At 36.4% G+C, this 17,385-nt stretch overlaps 1 protein-coding gene across 3 annotated transcripts in view; it reads left to right on the top strand.

The window, feature by feature from the left end:
* Nucleotides 1-638: 638 nt before the first annotated feature.
* The window catches only part of znf704 (zinc finger protein 704), a 62,199-nt gene continuing 45,452 nt past the window's right edge, over nucleotides 639-17,385 (top strand). The window contains exons 1-2 of one of the 3 annotated variants that reach the window (XM_051871655.1): nucleotides 639-1,240; nucleotides 8,869-9,098. In XM_051871655.1, the coding sequence (XP_051727615.1) occupies nucleotides 995-1,240; nucleotides 8,869-9,098 (476 nt within the window). In that variant the 5' untranslated portion in view covers nucleotides 639-994. The remainder of the gene's footprint in view (nucleotides 1,241-8,868; nucleotides 9,099-17,385) is intronic. The other 2 variants (XM_051871653.1, XM_051871652.1) reach the window with 2 other exon arrangements.

Raw genomic sequence — 17,385 nt, 5'->3', positions numbered from 1 at the left:
ATTTTGCATAAACAGTTATTCTACTGACTACTAATGACAGGTCACAACATAGAGGACCCTCGGGATTCCCTACCGCCTGTCAATCATTCTCACCGGGTCACACACTCTCACATTACACTCATAACCCGGTTTTGACAAGTTATTATTATTATGACTATTATTAATGTTATGTACACTGACCAACCTACTTAAATAATAACTACTCAAAGACTCTCTTCTCTCCATCCTCGAGTCATTGTTTTAATCGCAGCGCCCGGCCCGTTGCTTTAGTTTGGAGGGAAACTGCAGAAGAAAGCGAGCGCGAGCGAGTGGAGGCGTGTGTGCCGTGAACCAATGAGAACGCACACTGGCTGCGCGAGCGCACATGTTTACAGGCGACATTCCGCCGGTACAGCCAGTGGCTCTTGAAAACCCGGAAGGATTTTATGGAATGGAGTCTTTCTCACAAGAAACCGGATTTACGCTAAAATGGGCTATTACAACAGCACAGTCGACACTGCAGACGTTAATTAATATAATAATATTAATTAGATTTCTGTTCAGCCGCTCTTCGGTGATTTATGACATAAATGCCCGTGGTGTGTATTGTGAAAAATACATCGTGTTTGTCGATCCAAAACTGGTGCTCCGCTCCGTGTTTTACCACAACCCGCCAGCTTTAAGGGAACGGCAAGCAAAACAAACAGGTCGACAGAAGAAAGATATCGGTTGCCGGTCGGTCATTCGGTCGGACGGACGGAGAGGTTATTAAGCATTGCTCATTTGCATATTGTAACGGTTCATTGGTCTCGTGTCCCGAACATGCGCGCTCACGCCGGTGAAATATGTGGATGCGGTCCAGATCTGTAGTGATGTTGTCGTATTATTCGCATGTTCGGCCCATGATGACGGTCGGTCCGTTCGGGTTTTGTCAACGTGACATTTCTTGTTTTTAAAGCGACATTGTGCAGCGATCGAAGTAATTATACTTGCCTATTTCATTGATATATCAACTATGCATACGCGGCGGCTGGTGAAGCGCTCGGTCATTGGGAGCCGCGTGTACGCGCCGGGTTTAACGGGAGACGCGGCTCCGCTCACGGGAGTGATCCAGGCTGTCAAACAAGACAACAGAGATGCTTCAACCGGCCATCGGCGCAACGTGTACACGGTGCTCATGCAAGACGGGAGCTTGAAAGAATTCTCGGAGGAAGAGATTGCACAGATGACTGCGAAAGCACCGCTGAAGTCGAGCTTGAAGGTGTGTGTGGTCAGCTGGGCTTGTTGTTGTTGTGCTGCTGCTTGTCGCACACAGTATTGTTTACAGTGCACTGAGAGATTGTTCGTTTGATGGTCCAAATAGTTCTCATCTGAATGTGTGAGGGTGGATATTGCAGTAATCATGCTGAGGACGAAGTCATTGGCTTCTCAAATGAAACATTTAGGGGCCAATTACTTTTTAGCTGACCAAATTATAGAACAGTCAGAAGCGCCGGTGTCCATGCTCACAATATATTGCATTAAACTTTATTTTTAATAAGGACAATTTTGGCCTCATTGTTAGATGGGAATGGTTGCAAATGACTGTTAAGTACATACTGAAGTAGAATACATATGAATTAAATATGCAATTTGAGTTCTTTACTTATTAACATTCACTATGAATGAAACTATGCAATTGTTAGTTATAAAAACTGACTAAAAGGATATTTTCTAGCTTTATATAATTTTGTGTCTGAAATGTTGCTGCTAGTTATCCTATTTGTGCAATATAAATATTTTTTGAGAATATTTGGAAAAAAAATCTCTCATTTTACAGTCTTACCAAAGTTCTCCTTTTAGCACGAATCCATTTTACAAGCGGATCTCATTAGACAATTAACTTATTTTTGTAACATATATTTCTAGATTGTATTACTCTATTACAATATAACTCGACTGTGTAAACATATATTTCGATTTACATATCATATTAACAGTCAGCTTAAGTCTAACGAACCTAAAACCCGAGTAATAACCGTGATCGGTTTATTTTCAATCAAACATAAACGAAAAATGACTCGCAAGTTCAGTGAGGGAGTCAGTTGAACGCTTTTGTTTTTGAATCTTTTGGACTGATTCATTAAAAAGAACATGTTCAAAAGAGTCATTTGTTCGCGAACTGGACATTTTGCGTTGTGTTCATTTTCATTCAGCGAATGCAGCTCAACAGAAAGATGTAAAATAGCGGTGTTGTTAACACTGACTAAATATGTAACTATCCCCCAGTCGCGAGATGAAATCTGACGAAACCCTATGTGGTAAACACAAACACAAAGTTTTGTTAGCTGACTAGATTTTAAATGATTGTGGTAAAATTGTGTTGTTTTGTTGTATTTGTGGCCGTTTTAGTCGCAGTCCGTAGCCTTGCAGGGCCTGTGTGTAAGCCGCTGATTATCTGACTTTTAGTGGGTGGATAACAGTGGCAAACAAACACGCTCTGCAGCATTCACGCGCCAGCAGAAGCATCTGTGTGCGCGCGTGCGCGCGCTCGTACAACAGCCTCCATCTCTCCGCTGCAACCGGCTCTTTAGTGATTTTTTGTTTAGTGTTTTCGACATTAATTGCTTTTACAGTGATCGTGTTTTTGTAAATATGTAATTTAATATTTAGTTAATGATTTATATCAAGTTCATTTTATTCATTGAACTCTGTGTGATTGCACACTAGGCTCAGTTGCTTGCACGTAATTGCAAAATACAAAGAGTTTTTTATAATGACCTAATTGCAGTCATCAAGTTATACAGCCTGAGGTGCCATCAAAACAAAGAGGGTCAAAATGACAAGAATGGCACCAGTTCTATTTCATTCTATTACAGCCATAGCTGTAAGACTTTGGTTAATAACATCAGAAAATAATTGAAGTAAATTACCTTAAACAACAAAACAAACACAATAACTGAAATGTGCATCACATTTTATTTGGATGCTGCTGTACATTTAATGGTTTGTATGTATTTGTTTTTGGCAAGTGTGGCAACTGCTACACCTTAATGTTTTTGTTATGTACATGCGCTCCAAGTCAGACATCCATTTAATTTGTAATCAGAAATAATAAAGTGCCACTTTTCAAATGTAACATGCAGCTATTATATACAAGACATTGTGACATCTTCTCTGGTGTCACTTGATGGGAAAAAGGTTAAGATGTAAGCAATGCAAGCAGGGAGGGATGTGAAACTAGGGTGGGGGCTAATGGTCCCGGAGCAGCTGCTCCATAACGGCAGCAAAACGGAGCTTTACAGAGGGTCATGCTTAGAGAATCTGGGGCTTTGGCAGGGCGCCTGGATTCCCAAATGAGTGCCATTCGGCTTGGGGCTTGGGGGAATGCCACTTGTTGACTGGCCTAGTAAGGAGGGGCTTCACGTTAAGTGTGTTACAGTGTGGCATTTAGAGACAAAGGCGGACTGGATTGTTTTCGTTCCCCTGTTGTTTCCACTGCTTAATATCAAAATTTAATTAACCCACACAGGCTGTCTACCAGTCTTAACTCTTTATGCTCCAAGGCTTTGTTGCTGGTTTACACTTCATTCACATGAAATGGTTGAAGCTTTGGTCATGATAGATGCAACCCTGTTTCAGAGGCAGAAAAGCAGTAGATGTGTTTGTTATGAGTTTGTGCAGAGCGTCATAGTTCCTTTGCTAGTATTATTTCAAACATTGAGTGCACGTGAACGTGCATAGTGAGTGTTTGTTTTCCTAGTGAATATTCAAATATAAATAAATAAATAATTTGTAGATAATTAATTTCGAGTGCTCATCTGTGTGCATCCTGCTCTCAAATCTAATTAATTCTCTTATTAGATCAGTCGAGATCTGTTTAAATTGATTAAAATCCTCTAACTCTTTAGCAAAAACAAGATCTCATTTGAATAGTTTGACTGGCATATGAATTGTGACCCATATTTGATCAGTTTGGAGTCTGTGCTCCAAATGAGGTGAGAAAGCTGTGGCCGTTAAAATGCACAAAGCAAGGGTGTGTGTTTTGAGAGAGAAAGACAGAACTTAATAGTGTGTGAAATTTAAATTTGAACTTGTCAACTGTGCATTTTTGATTTGATGCTTGAAAGTCTTGCACAACATGATACCGCTTTAGCAAATCTGTTCATCTCATGAAAATACGCTAAAGCCTGGCATTCGTCTTCTACATGGAATAGCATAATTCTTGCACTATGAGAGGTTTAAAGGAAGAGTTGAAAATTGTCATCATTCACTCTTATTTCATTCTGTTTTAAAGGGATGCACCAGTATTAAAATTATGGCTGATAGAGATAAGCTGATAATTATTTTCTTTATATGGCTGATAATAGAATTGTAATCTGCCATTTATCAATTATTTATTTTGTCTAAAGTAAAAGTAAAACACACAAATACATTTTAAATGCTGAATTGAATGTAAATTTACACATCACATTATTATAATGTACAGTAGGAAAAATGTATATTTATTTGCTAAATACTACATTCAACATTAGTTGCGTCCCAAACGACGCACTATACACTATGCACTTATACACTATGTACTTATGCACTATGTACTGTACTCATTCATGTAGTCCGTGAATTGTATAAGGTTATTTTGTCATTTAACAAAGGAGTCGGATACCCCCTCCCCCTCCACTACGTAATTAAAGCTGCGACAGTTGAGTGCATGAAGTGTCCAACGTTCCACACTTCGTTTTTTCTGTTAATTTAGTGCATCATCCGGGTATTTAAAGTGCTCTTTTTCTTTTTGGAATTTTCTGTGTAAACGCACTACTCACACTATTTGTACTTAAAAACGTCACAGAATAGTACATAAGTATGCGAATTGGGACGCACCTAAAGTTGTTAAATTATTAGCATTTTTAAAAATTAAAGGCACAATATGTAAGATTTTTGAATTAAAATATCCAAAAACCACTAGAACAATGTTATATATTTTGTTGACTTGGGTACTTGCATTATCCCAAATGTTTCCAAGAATGTTTAAATCCAGAGAAATAAGCAATTTTAACCAGGACACGGATCTTGTCCGTGCGTCGCCTATCAATGACATAATACCCGCATTACCCTCGGTTTCCGTCACCAAAGACGCTTTAATATATTATGTGTTTTATTTAGGGTTGCAAAATTCTGGGCATTTTCAAAGCTGGAAACTTTCCATGGGAATTAATGGGAATATATGGGAATTAACGGGAATATATGGGAATTAACGGGAATATATGGGAATTAATGGGAATAAACAGGGAATTTGCAAAATTGCAGGTTAGCCTATAACAGGGTACTTAAATGTAGTTGAAAAAAAAACATCTTGCAGCATAATTTTGGTTAAAACAACCAGATTTAATGCAATTTCAGTTGAATTTTTACCCTGACATTCACACAGCACACTACTTACTGCAGGGATATTGAGGCCACACCCCCTGCATGCACTGTGCATTCCCCCAGTCCATAACATAGACATTTGATCAAAAATACAGAAAAAACAGTAATATTGTGAAATATAACCACAATTTAAAATAATGGTTTTCCATTTTAATAAACATTAAAATATAATTTATTTCTGTGATGCAAAGCTGAATTTTCAGCATCATTACTCCAGTCTTCAGTGTCACATGATCCTTCAGCAATCATTCTAATATGCTAATTTGATACTCAATTATCAATGTTGGAAACAATTGTGCTGCTTAATATTTTTTATAAACTGTGATACTTTTTTCAGGATTCTTTGATGAATAAAAATTTAAAGAACAGCATTTATTTAAAATAGAAATCTTTTGTAACAATATACACTACCGGTCAAAATTTTGGGGTCAGTAATTTTTTTTCTTTTTTTTTTTTTTTGAAAGAAATTAATACTTTTATTCAGCAAGGATGTGTGAAATTGATAAAACGTGATATTAAAGTGATATTGTTAGAAAAAAAAATCTATTTTGAATAAATGCTGTTCTTTTTAACTTTTTATTCATCAATGAATCCTGAAAAAAGTTTTACAGGTTCAAAAAAAAAAAACAAAAAAATTAAGCAGCACAACTGTTTCCAACATTGACAATAACTGAGTATCAACTCAGCATATTAGAATGATTTCTGAAGGATCATGTGACACTGAAATAAATAACACATAACAATTGCTGCAATAAAAATATTTATTTTACATATTTACTAAATTAGAATTAATTGAATGCGAAAAAGAAATTTCATGTTATGACCAAACAAAATGTTTATATTTATGTTTGTATATGATACATTTTATATAAATATTATACATTTATATAAATTTCCCAAAATTTCCAATTAATTCCCATAAATTCCCATAAATTCCCGTAAATTCCTCTTAAGTTTCCAAATTGGAATATTTCCAAAATTCCCCAGGTTAAGTTCCTGTGGAAAGTTTCCGGAAATTTACCGGAAACTTTGCGCCCCTTTGCAACCCTAGTTTTATTAGACAGGTGAACAACTGTTTGGATACATTATGTTATATAGCTCAACACATTAAGGCTTATTGTTTAAATCTTGTTAAATCCTGTTTTCAGCTGATGAATGAATAGAACATTGTAGTGCTCCTCCCATCCAATAAATGGCAATAAGTTTTGTGCTTTGTTACTTTTGATATGAAACAAAGTCTCAGATTTAAAATTCTGTCCATTTTATTATGAAATTCAAAAAAATAACTGTTTTGGCGCTGTTTAATGTGGCGTGAAAGATCACTGTTGCGCCTCAGTTCAAGAGAGGCGGCAATGCGAAGCGCGCGTGAACTGATCATCTCCTCCGCTAATACCAGTTACAGCGTGAAATAAACATGAATGAACACCCAAAGATATGTTGAAAGATAAAGTACAACTTGCCGAAATCCGTATCCTGTCTCATGGAATAGCTCAATCAGTGTTTCAACCGCGAAAGATGTCAGTAAAACAGCTTGAAAGCAATGTCATGTAATGTCACATTTACATTTACTGAACTCTAGAGAGGAGCATTTTGCTAAATATACGCACCATATTACACATTCATTATAATTTTTAATGTTCTTTTCAATGTTTAATGTAAGCGTGAATAGATCTGTCAAGTTTTTATAACAGCCACCATTTAAATAATGTGTTTCAAAAAACGAATTGGAGTAGAAATATAATTACATAATTGTGCAGTTAGTATTTTAACTTTATTATTATAAAAACTTCCTTAACTTCCACTAATTTAAGTGTTTGTATACAAATCAGTTAATTTTAACCTTCAATATTATAGTAATGTGGAACTGATTCCCATGTATAGTTTACAGCATTATTTTTTTCCTTGAGAAAATGTACTGTTCCCATATCCAAAATAATCTATATTGAATTGAATCGAATTTAATCGAAATCTAATCAAATTGCAAGTTTGTGAATCGAAATCAAATTTTGAAATTTGTGTCAATACCCAGCCCTAATGCCTAATATCGATTTAGCTTACTGCAGTGTGCATTAAGCCGCCACCGAGCAAACGCAGAGTAGCACTATAACAACATTTTTGTATCATATTAGATACAAAAATGTATCTAATATGATAAAACAGCGCTGTGTTACCCCACATACGCTTGGCCGGAAGAAGCAGATCAGCACATCAAGCTACGCCTTTGTTTTGAAAAAGCAACCTCTAACAGCGAAAATTTACATAGTGTGCCTTTAAGTCAGCCTTAGATAACAGCTAAATGTAAAACTAAGGTAAATTGTATTAACAATTACCTAGCTAATTGTACACTCAATAATATCCAGTCAATAAATAATAAAATCTATAATATTGGCTGATAACTTATTGCGCGTCCCTAGTATTTCTCACAAATCTATTATTTGTTTTCAGAAGATTTGGAATATTGTGCATAAGCCATATAGATCATGTTAATGAAATGTTTTATGGTGCATCTGTATCCTTTTTTAAAGCTTGAAAGCTCCAGTTCTAAGTCATTGTTTTTGCATAGAATAGAGCAGCCAGCACATTCTTCAAACATTCTCCCTTTGTGTTCTACGGAAGAAAGAAATCTTAAATGATGTAAATGATGACATTTGGCACATAAATAAAAATGTTACCAATTCAATAGAGTTTATTAAGATAACCACACTGAACTAGTGATGAAATCCACAGTTTTGTATGTTGTTTTAATGTTTTATAATACCGTTTTTAGCCCTTATCAGCGGAGTTACTTGAATTGTTATCGAGGCAGGTAATCCATCTATTTTATTTTTAACTTGATTGTAGCATGTAAACTCCCAGATGCTCAAAGCTCAGCATGATAGCCGTTTTCTCTCTCTTCAGTCAAACTAATCGTGTTACGGTAAGATAATGATCTGTATTGCATGCCGTTCACTGTTAGATCATGCTCTCCTCTGGTGCATGCGGTGAATTGCGTTGTCTTGGCCCCTGTTTGCCCTCTCTGTAGCGTGAGGTTTAGTGTACCGCAGCTTTAGTCACAGCAAATAGAAAAGTCTACGGCTGCTGTGCAGATGAGACGTGCAAGAGGAAAAGCTGCTCGTCTTTGCATTAGTGTGGTCACGGATGGTGGCTTGTTGTGCTAAGGGGGAAATGGCAGAGTGAGGGGGATTTATTTATTTTTTTGTCAGCAGCGCAAAGATCTTCTAAAACAAACAAGCCTGCAGATCAGTGAATATGATTTCCTGATCCAAAACATTGTTCAGGTGTTTGTATTGACTGATGTATAAATTACAAGCAGTTTAAATACAGCCTAATGCTGCGTGATTACAAGCAAACAAGCCTCACAGTAGGGGTCTATAGCATTAACCACCCCCGTAGGTGTAAATAGGGCTTCATTGACGGGAGCCGTGTAGAGAGACTGTTAACACAGTTAAGCCTGAAGAAACTCAAATGTGTTTCCCTCTGCAGAGCGCCTGTAACGGTGGTCAGCGGGATGGGCCCACGCAGGGCCAGAATGGGGGTGTGCAGAGAGGAGAGGCGCCCTCCCTCAGCCCGGAGTGCGTAGAGGAGCCACGGGTGCTGGAGCACAAGCGAACGGGCCGGGCGCTGGAACCGGAGAAGGATCACACCCGCTCCATTTCTCTGCTGGAACAGAAACGCAAGGTGGTCTCTTCTAGCATCGATGTACCACAAGCCAGGTAAGGCTACAGGATGAGCACCCCCTACAGGCACTGATGTGAACTGAAGGAATTACGTATGACATTGTTTACTTAATTTTTTGCTTGTATGCACTAAATAACAAGGGCTGGACTGTAGTGCTGGCGAGATGTTGGTTTCACGTTATTTATAAGTTGCATCAGTCTCCATAGAAACTAACATCAGAATCCCAAAGGACATAAACAAATTCTACATGGATTTTTTCATAAATGGATTATCTTTTTATAATTATAGATACTTTTTTCAGTAAAAATTATGTTTACACCATACATTTAATTTCATTTTCAGTTACTGAGTCTAAGAATTAAGTATTTTCCTCCAATATTATATTATATTATATGTTACATAACCATACCAAAACCATAGCATAAGAATATGGAAGTCATTTAGTCAGATTTTGTCGTGAATAGGACGTTCAAAAGAACAGCATTTATTTAATTTAAAACATAACTGTTGTAATATGAAATGTCTTTACTTTCACATTTTCAATGTGTCCTTGCTCAATAAAAGTATTAATTTCTTTAAAAAAAGACTCATCAAACTTTTGAACAGTATTATATCAAAGTGATGATACTATTACTGTAATATTGTACTTTTACAATACGTCTTTGTCCTTTAAAGGGGTCATGACATGGATTTTTTTTTTAATTTGAATATGTTCCTTGAGGTTCAATTATAATTAGAGATGCACCGATACTAAATTTCTTTGCCGATACAGATAGCCGATTATTCAGAATAATATCGGCTGATGCCAATACTGATCGTTTGATTTTTCTTAAGGAAAAAAATCTCTCCCAAATAATGCTGCAGACTATACAGGGAACCCTCTCATTTGGTGCACTATAATATTAGAGGTTACAGTTAACAAGAGGGGTATTATATTCAGCTTCTATTTATTTTCAGAAATAATAATAACACTCAAATGAAAACTGAAATGTTTGTATACAACTCATTTGCACATAAGGTAGTTTTCATAAGCACTTGTCTTTATGGCAGATTTATTCAAACATATAATGAACAGTAAATAAGCAAATAAGCTCCTCTCTAGTGTTTTTTTTTTTTTTTTTTTTTTTTTTAAGCTAACTAAGGAACTGTGAACAACTAGAAAACGTTCCTGAGGTAAATGTGACGTTATGTGACATATTGTTCACAAGCTATTGTATTGACGTTGAAACACAGATTAAGTGATTACATGAGACATGATACATTCCTGTAAATTGTACTGTATCTTTTAACATACCTTTTGATGTTCATGTATGTTTTTCGAGATATAACGTATTAATGCGGAAGAAAAGACTCATGCTCCGCATTGCAGCTTGAACTGAGGCGCTACAGCACTCTGATCTGTCACGTCACATTTAAGAGCATCAAAACACCGTGTATTGTTTGAATTTCGTGATAAAATAGATAGAATTTGAAAACTGAGACTTTGTTTCTTATCAGAAGTAACAAAGCACAAAGCTCTTTGTGATTATTGGATGGGAGGCGCTACAAATAATGTTTGATGTAGAAAAAACGCAGACCTGGTGATCCTGGCTTGAACTATGGGTGATTAATAGGGTCAAATAGAGCCTGCTTTAACGTCGCTATTTTTTTAACTGTTAATGTGTTATTATCACGTTAACTAAATTCAACACAAGAGATTTTCTTTATACACAGTATGAGGTTGCAGTCTGAACACGTTTTCCCGCAGGATAAAATCGTCCCTGATCATCGGCTGTTTTTAAGCAATCTGCCAATGGCCAATAGTGATAATAATAGCTTTTATTGACCGATACACAGGTGCATCTCTATTTATAATGTTAATAAAGTTTTTTGCACAAAAAACAAATATATGCGAATTTTTTTTTTATTTTCAACCTTCATTCTCACCCTCTGTCTGAAGTGATCTGTTTTTTTAGGGGCAGCACCTTTAAGGCTTGTCAGAAAACGGACACTGTTGTGATTGGCTAACTTCCTTGCATAGGAAACAGTATTAGGGATGTGCGCAACAACTAATTTCATTAAAGTTTAAATGGAAATTTTGCAGTCGACCGAAATGATTTTGATTTCCGCTCCGGATATACACTTTTTAAAATAATATATTCATTTTAAATTGTAACATTATCATGACTGTAATTTAAACATAGCCTTTGTAAAAATATATAGCAAAACATTAAATGTGCAAAAAAATAAATATAAACGACTAGTATCAATGCCCACTCGCTGTTGCGAGAATGTGATTTGAAAACATTATACATATAAAACTGTCACTTACAGACAAAGCATTATGAAATTATTTACTTACGGTTTGCGATGTAGCTGCTGTCAGGTCCAGTACAGTTCTGGCTGCTTCATATTTCATCAAGTTTCTTTGCAAACTCTCCATTACACTGTGTCTCGTTTACAAAACGAAATGCTCTGAACAAACATACAATTTTCAGAGGCGATCTAGGACAACATTAAAATAAACCATCCACTTGTTTCTGATGCTGGGATCCTTCTTAAGTCTGTACAGAGACGCAAACGAGCTGTTTAAACTGGACGTGTAAAACATTCTTTCACTCATCCATCTGTCCTGTTGTCGACAGACTCAAGTGTGTGGACTTGGAGTATGTCAGAATCTGAATCTTTATACTGTATCCAGTGTAGACCGCATCAGTGATTATAATGGGTTCTATTTGCTTTTGACGTGATGTGCCGCTCACATCCAGTATAGGTAAATGTCAGCCGTTAAGTGACTGAATGCCAGTGGGCGGGGCCTAGGGTGCAAAGATGTATAACTATTTGTTAATGTCTTGCTTTAGAGGCAGTCATATGCAAATGAATTTGCCTTTGAGGTCACAGGTCTCCCACTATCATAAGAGCCTTTTTGGAGCTTGATTAAATAAATGCTTTGTTTATAAAGGGGACGTTTTAAGCTATGAAACTTGCAGGAGGTTTTAATGGTTCAAAGATCAAAGGCATCAAATGTCAAAAGATCAAGGCAAATTTGATCTCTCATGTCTATATGCTAGTTATGTTTATTTAGCACTCTAAGCGAAGCACAGACCACCGGTATATTGAGACAGGCTTGTTTGTGGTTTGTAAATCTTGTGGTTTGAATGCTTTACAGCATTTGTACTTTCTTTTCTGACACCTCTAGCATGCAGCAAGCTGTAGAACTACAAAAACATACTTAACAGCTGTTTTCCTTTTGTTTGTCACATGTAATTTGTAACAGCTCTCACACACTGTTTTAGTGTGACTTTTTACTTTTTAAATACCAAAAATCAATTGACTTACAGCTTTGTGTGAAGCACAACATGAAGCATTTGCCGTCCAATAGACCTATTACTACACTCAGACCTGAAATCGACTTATATGTTGACGAATTATTGATCTCTTTGCTCAATTTACATTCTATTCATCCATACAGGAAAAAAATGTCTTATATTTTATGGCTGGCAAAGATGTTTATTATTTCTGCGTTAATTGGCCTTGCATGTTTGATTTGCTGTAGGTTGACTACTGATTTCTCCGGGTGTTATATTGATTAGCTGAGTGGTGCTCCATTTATGAAGCTCATTATATTTAATGCTTATAGAAAACTGCGATTAATCCTCCATGCACAACATGTCTCCATCCTGACAGTTTGTCAGTTGTGCTGTGATCATATAGGCCTACAAATAGTTTTCTGAACAGGTTATATATAAAACATGAGATATTTACTGTCATAAATTATCAGTTAAAACTGGCTGTAATTTCAGTATCTATTGAAGCTTGTTTCCGCCACTAAATAAAAAAAATAAAGGTAATTGCGACTTTTTATCTCACAATTCTGACTTTTTTTCTCAGAATGGCAAGATTTAAACTGGTAATTGCGAGTTATAAAGTCAGAATTGACTTTATGATCAATATCAATATTCTGACTTTATGAACAAACTCGCAATTGTGAGTTTATATTTCGCAATTCTGAGAAAAAAAAAGTCAGAGTTGTGTGATGATAACTCGCAATTGCGAGAAAAACTGCGCAATTCTGACTTTTTTTCTCAGAATTGAGAGACATAAACTCACAATTCTGAGAAAAATGTCAGTCTTTTTTCCCTCACTTTTGGACATTATAATACACAATTGTGAGGTTATATCTCACAATTCTGAGAAAAAAGTCAGAATTGTTATGACTGGAGTAATGATGCTGAAAATTCAGCTTTGCCATCACATGAATAAATTACATTTGAAAACATTAAAGTAGAAAAAAGTTATTTTAAATTACAATAATATTTCACAATATTACAGTTTTTACTGTATTTTTGATCAAATAAATGCAGACTTGGTCAGCATAAGAGACTTCTTTTAAAAACATTAAAGAATCTTACCGACCCCAAACATTTAAATAGTTGAGTATCATGCACCTCTAAGCTAAGCAATTCATCATGACCATATCCTGGCTAAAATCGTACCAATTTTTAGATTTATGTGCTTGAGTTGATTCAGTCTCACAGTGCGTGTAACCATGTTTGCTCATATATTTTCTTTTCTGTTTCTTTTGGACAACACAAACCTCAAAGCATGTGTACGTTAAGCTCTGAGGTCTATTAGTCACGACTTTGGACAAGAAGCAGCCGCAAGTTTAAATATCTCAAAATAATTATGGTGCCTTTTTGTTGGCAGGACTGGTCAGTTTAGACAAACTCTGGATAGTGCTCTGGATAGATCCAAATTTCTGGATAGTGTGCTTTGGCTTTTTTTTTTTTTTTTTTTTTGCATTTCTTAGCTCCAAGATAGTTGATCGATCCCTCAAGCCAAAGTAACATGAGGATTAGCTTCACTATGTTATTGTGTAAAGTGTCAAAATCAATATAGAGAGCCTTGCGACAAATGATTTTATAGAGCGCTGGAGAAGACCATTAGATCCCATGGTCCAAGAGTGTATTGTATGAAATCATGTGAGCACCAAGCACTTAAATTGATGAACACAAAGAGGGTCCTTTGACAAAAGAAAAGATCAGATATTGGTTCAGCAGCTTCCTTTAAATTCAGGAGTGGGTATTGGTGTGATTACTCTGAAATTGTGATTCATTGCTTTGAAACAGTCATTGGGTCTACCTGAAAGGGAACTGGTGACACATAAGCAAGAGAATGGAGCGTTGTGAGGAAGGTGATCTGGGTGGGAACATACTTGATTGTGATTGGAGACCAGGCCTCACGCTCTTGAAGTTGTGATTGCAAATAACAGTGACCTAGATGCAGTAACCCAGTTTGATATCACAGGGCTGGAACTAGTAAGTAGCCACTTGGTTTCTTTTCAATCAGCGTTCAGTGGAGAGTGTGGTGGAGTTTGTTTGGTGACCTGCAGGTCTAGGGGGGGTGAAGGGGGCCACACGTTTCCCACCTCACGTCAGCTGTTTTATGTTTGTTATTGGATACCGAATAGCTTAGTTCATCATATTTGTTTACAGAATTACACCACAAGCATTCTGTGTCTTGTATATTAGTTGACCGAACATGATTATTGACCTCCCTATCCCCTGGCTGCTTTGCTAAAAGAGAGGTTTATTAAAAGATTCTGAAACGCTGCTGGAATGTGGAAACCATTATTGGTTCCTCTTTTCACTAGTGTACAACAAGAATCTACAGCAGCTTTATGTTTTTTTTCTTTAGCAGGAAATAACCTTTTTGAACAAGAGCAGTCTGACTGTAAAGTTGCAGGCCTGACAAATAGCCTTCACTAGACTAATTGCAAGCAGGAAATGAATGATGGTGTGTGTGTGTGTGTGTGTGTGTGTGTAAGTTCAGAATTGTGTAAAATCAACATTAGTCGCTTTTAAAAGAATAGTTTGACCAAAAAAAGAACATTTGGGCATTATTTACTAATCCTTAAAATGATGAGCAAAAATATAAAATGACTTTCTATGTTCTGTGACGCACAAAATGTGAATTTTTGAAGAATGTCCTGCCTGCTCTTTTCCACTGGTGACTCTAAATATTTTTCAAAGTGGTTACACACACACACAGTGTTAATATTTTTTAAAATACTACACAACTCGATGTGCTACATGACTGCTATAAAACTAGATGGAATATTATGGCATTTTCGGATTAACGTTTTTTGGCACATTCCTTTTTTCTATACATTAAAAAAATGAATAGGAACTGGTTAAGTTGTTCATTTGAAATCCCTTCCCCCCCACCGTAGTTCTCAAATAAAATATGGTGCCAATGATGTTCAGTCACAAAAAGTGTTGTCAAAAGCACTGACTTAGATACCACTGTTGAGGAGATTCGTAAACACCTCTGATTGGCCATTGTGTTCACACGCTCATCAGATATGTCTGTGATTGGCTACAATGATCAATGCTTCAAAAAATGTTGTAAATAGACATCAGTGATGCTCTTCACTGAGCACTTACACAGATGCACACAGGAGCGTTTGAAAGCAGGCGTCTATCAGCGGACCAAGCTTTCAAAACGCTTTCAAATTTAAACATTTCCATGTGTTTTCAAATGCTCCCATGCGTTGATCATTGTAGCCAATCGCAGACATATCTGATGAGCGTATGAACACAATGGCCAATTGGAGGTGTTTACGAGTCCGCTCAACAGTGCTCAAAGTGTCACATTTTTAAAATTTCAGTACTGACTTGGTATCGAAGTGGGTACTTTTGACAACACTAGTCAGAAGATACCTGAGAACCAATGGCATCATTTGCAGCATTTTTATAGTTTTTATGACTTTTGTGCATTTAAAAGCTTCAGTGGAGAGGAAGATTATTAGTGAATAGCGACTTAAATTTAGCCTCACTTGTAGTTGTCTCTGAAATATAGCTCATTCACCTGTAGGAGACAGAGACTGTAGCAGAGACTGTAGTCCGGAAACCACATTGGAGGATTCTTCAAATGAACCTATTGCTCTGAGAGCTCAGTCCCCTGAGTCCATCAAAATAAGCCTTTGCATTACTGTGGTAAAGCTACGGAAATAAATGCAACCAAATTACTAGGTTTCCTATAACCTCTCATACAGCCATATTGCTTGAAATATGGGTGTGACATTTGTTGTTCCTTTTTTTTTTTTTTTTTTTTTTTTAACAATAAGTTTTTTCCTTCCTATTTTCCCCCCTGTTGATCCAGTGTTGGGATGTGCTGTGTCAAAGTGGTGGGTGAATAAACTGGGGAAGGGGCTGCTCTGGTCAAACAGTATGCTTTCTCAGCAGAGCAGCTTTAGTGGCTGCCAAAGAAAACAAGTTCCTTCAGTAAGCGGATGGTGGTTGGGCTGCAACTTTAGAGAGCATGTGATTACCATCTGAAAAGCGCCACTCTTTGCAAAAGCTGGAGTTCTGCAATGCTGGATTCTTTCCAGCACTCTCACAGAAAACAACACAGTGCCTGGTGTTGGTCCTGGGTGTCTTATCAGACTGGACACTGCATATTTTTCTTTTTTTTTTTTTTTTTTTTTCAGACTTCCCTGAACTTCACGATGATTAAAATAGTTTTGAATTAGTTTCTATCTGATTGGCTCGATATGCAGCAAGCTACAAAATACATGCCTGATTGTGTGCCATCCTACAAGAATGAGAGAATCCACTGTTGTGGTTGTTTTAGTACAATGAATGAAGGATAAAAACTGCTGTTCCTATAGCATACAATAAAAATAGAATGCCATAATGTGCAGACAGATACACCAGCAGAGCGAGTACAAAGTTTAATGTATATAGCAAATTAAGTTTTAAACAATTTGGAGGGAATTCTTCAGTTTCAAAGTCCTTCATTTGATTGTTTGACATATTGTAATACAGTAGAATTAAACAATTAATTTTCTGTAAGACATTAATGAGCATTAAGAGTTTTTTTTTCTCATCACCATGTGTTTCCATCTTGCAGGTCAGGTCTGGCTATATGGAGAATGCAGTAAACTAATACAATTTACATAATTTCTATAGAAATGCATGATTGCATTGAAAAGAATGACAATGATTACGCAATCCAGATGCACCTGGTTAAACTCAGTAGCAGGTGGTCCGTGACTAACATACATTTTAAGCTAAAAAAAGTGGTGCAACTGTTTCCCCCTTAGTGATTTTTCCCCTTAGTTGCTTAAGCCACTAAAAATACATTGTTATTGTGTTTTTCGGTTTAAAAATGAAAGAATTAAATTGGCAATTTAATGGTAAAATGCATGCAAAAATATGATAGGTTTTGGTTTAATGTAGAGGCAGTGTTGTTAAGCCCAAACTATAAAATCAGTCATCTGAAAATTGTGTTCAAAAAGGCCATCCGTGAATAGTTTCTCTTTCATTGCTAAGCAATAAT

The sequence above is a fragment of the Ctenopharyngodon idella genome, chromosome 19, assembly GCF_019924925.1.
Source record: "Ctenopharyngodon idella isolate HZGC_01 chromosome 19, HZGC01, whole genome shotgun sequence".
Taxonomy (NCBI): domain Eukaryota; kingdom Metazoa; phylum Chordata; class Actinopteri; order Cypriniformes; family Xenocyprididae; genus Ctenopharyngodon; species Ctenopharyngodon idella.
The sequence above is the reverse complement of the archived record's forward strand: the minus strand, read 5'-3'. Positions and strand labels throughout refer to the sequence as shown.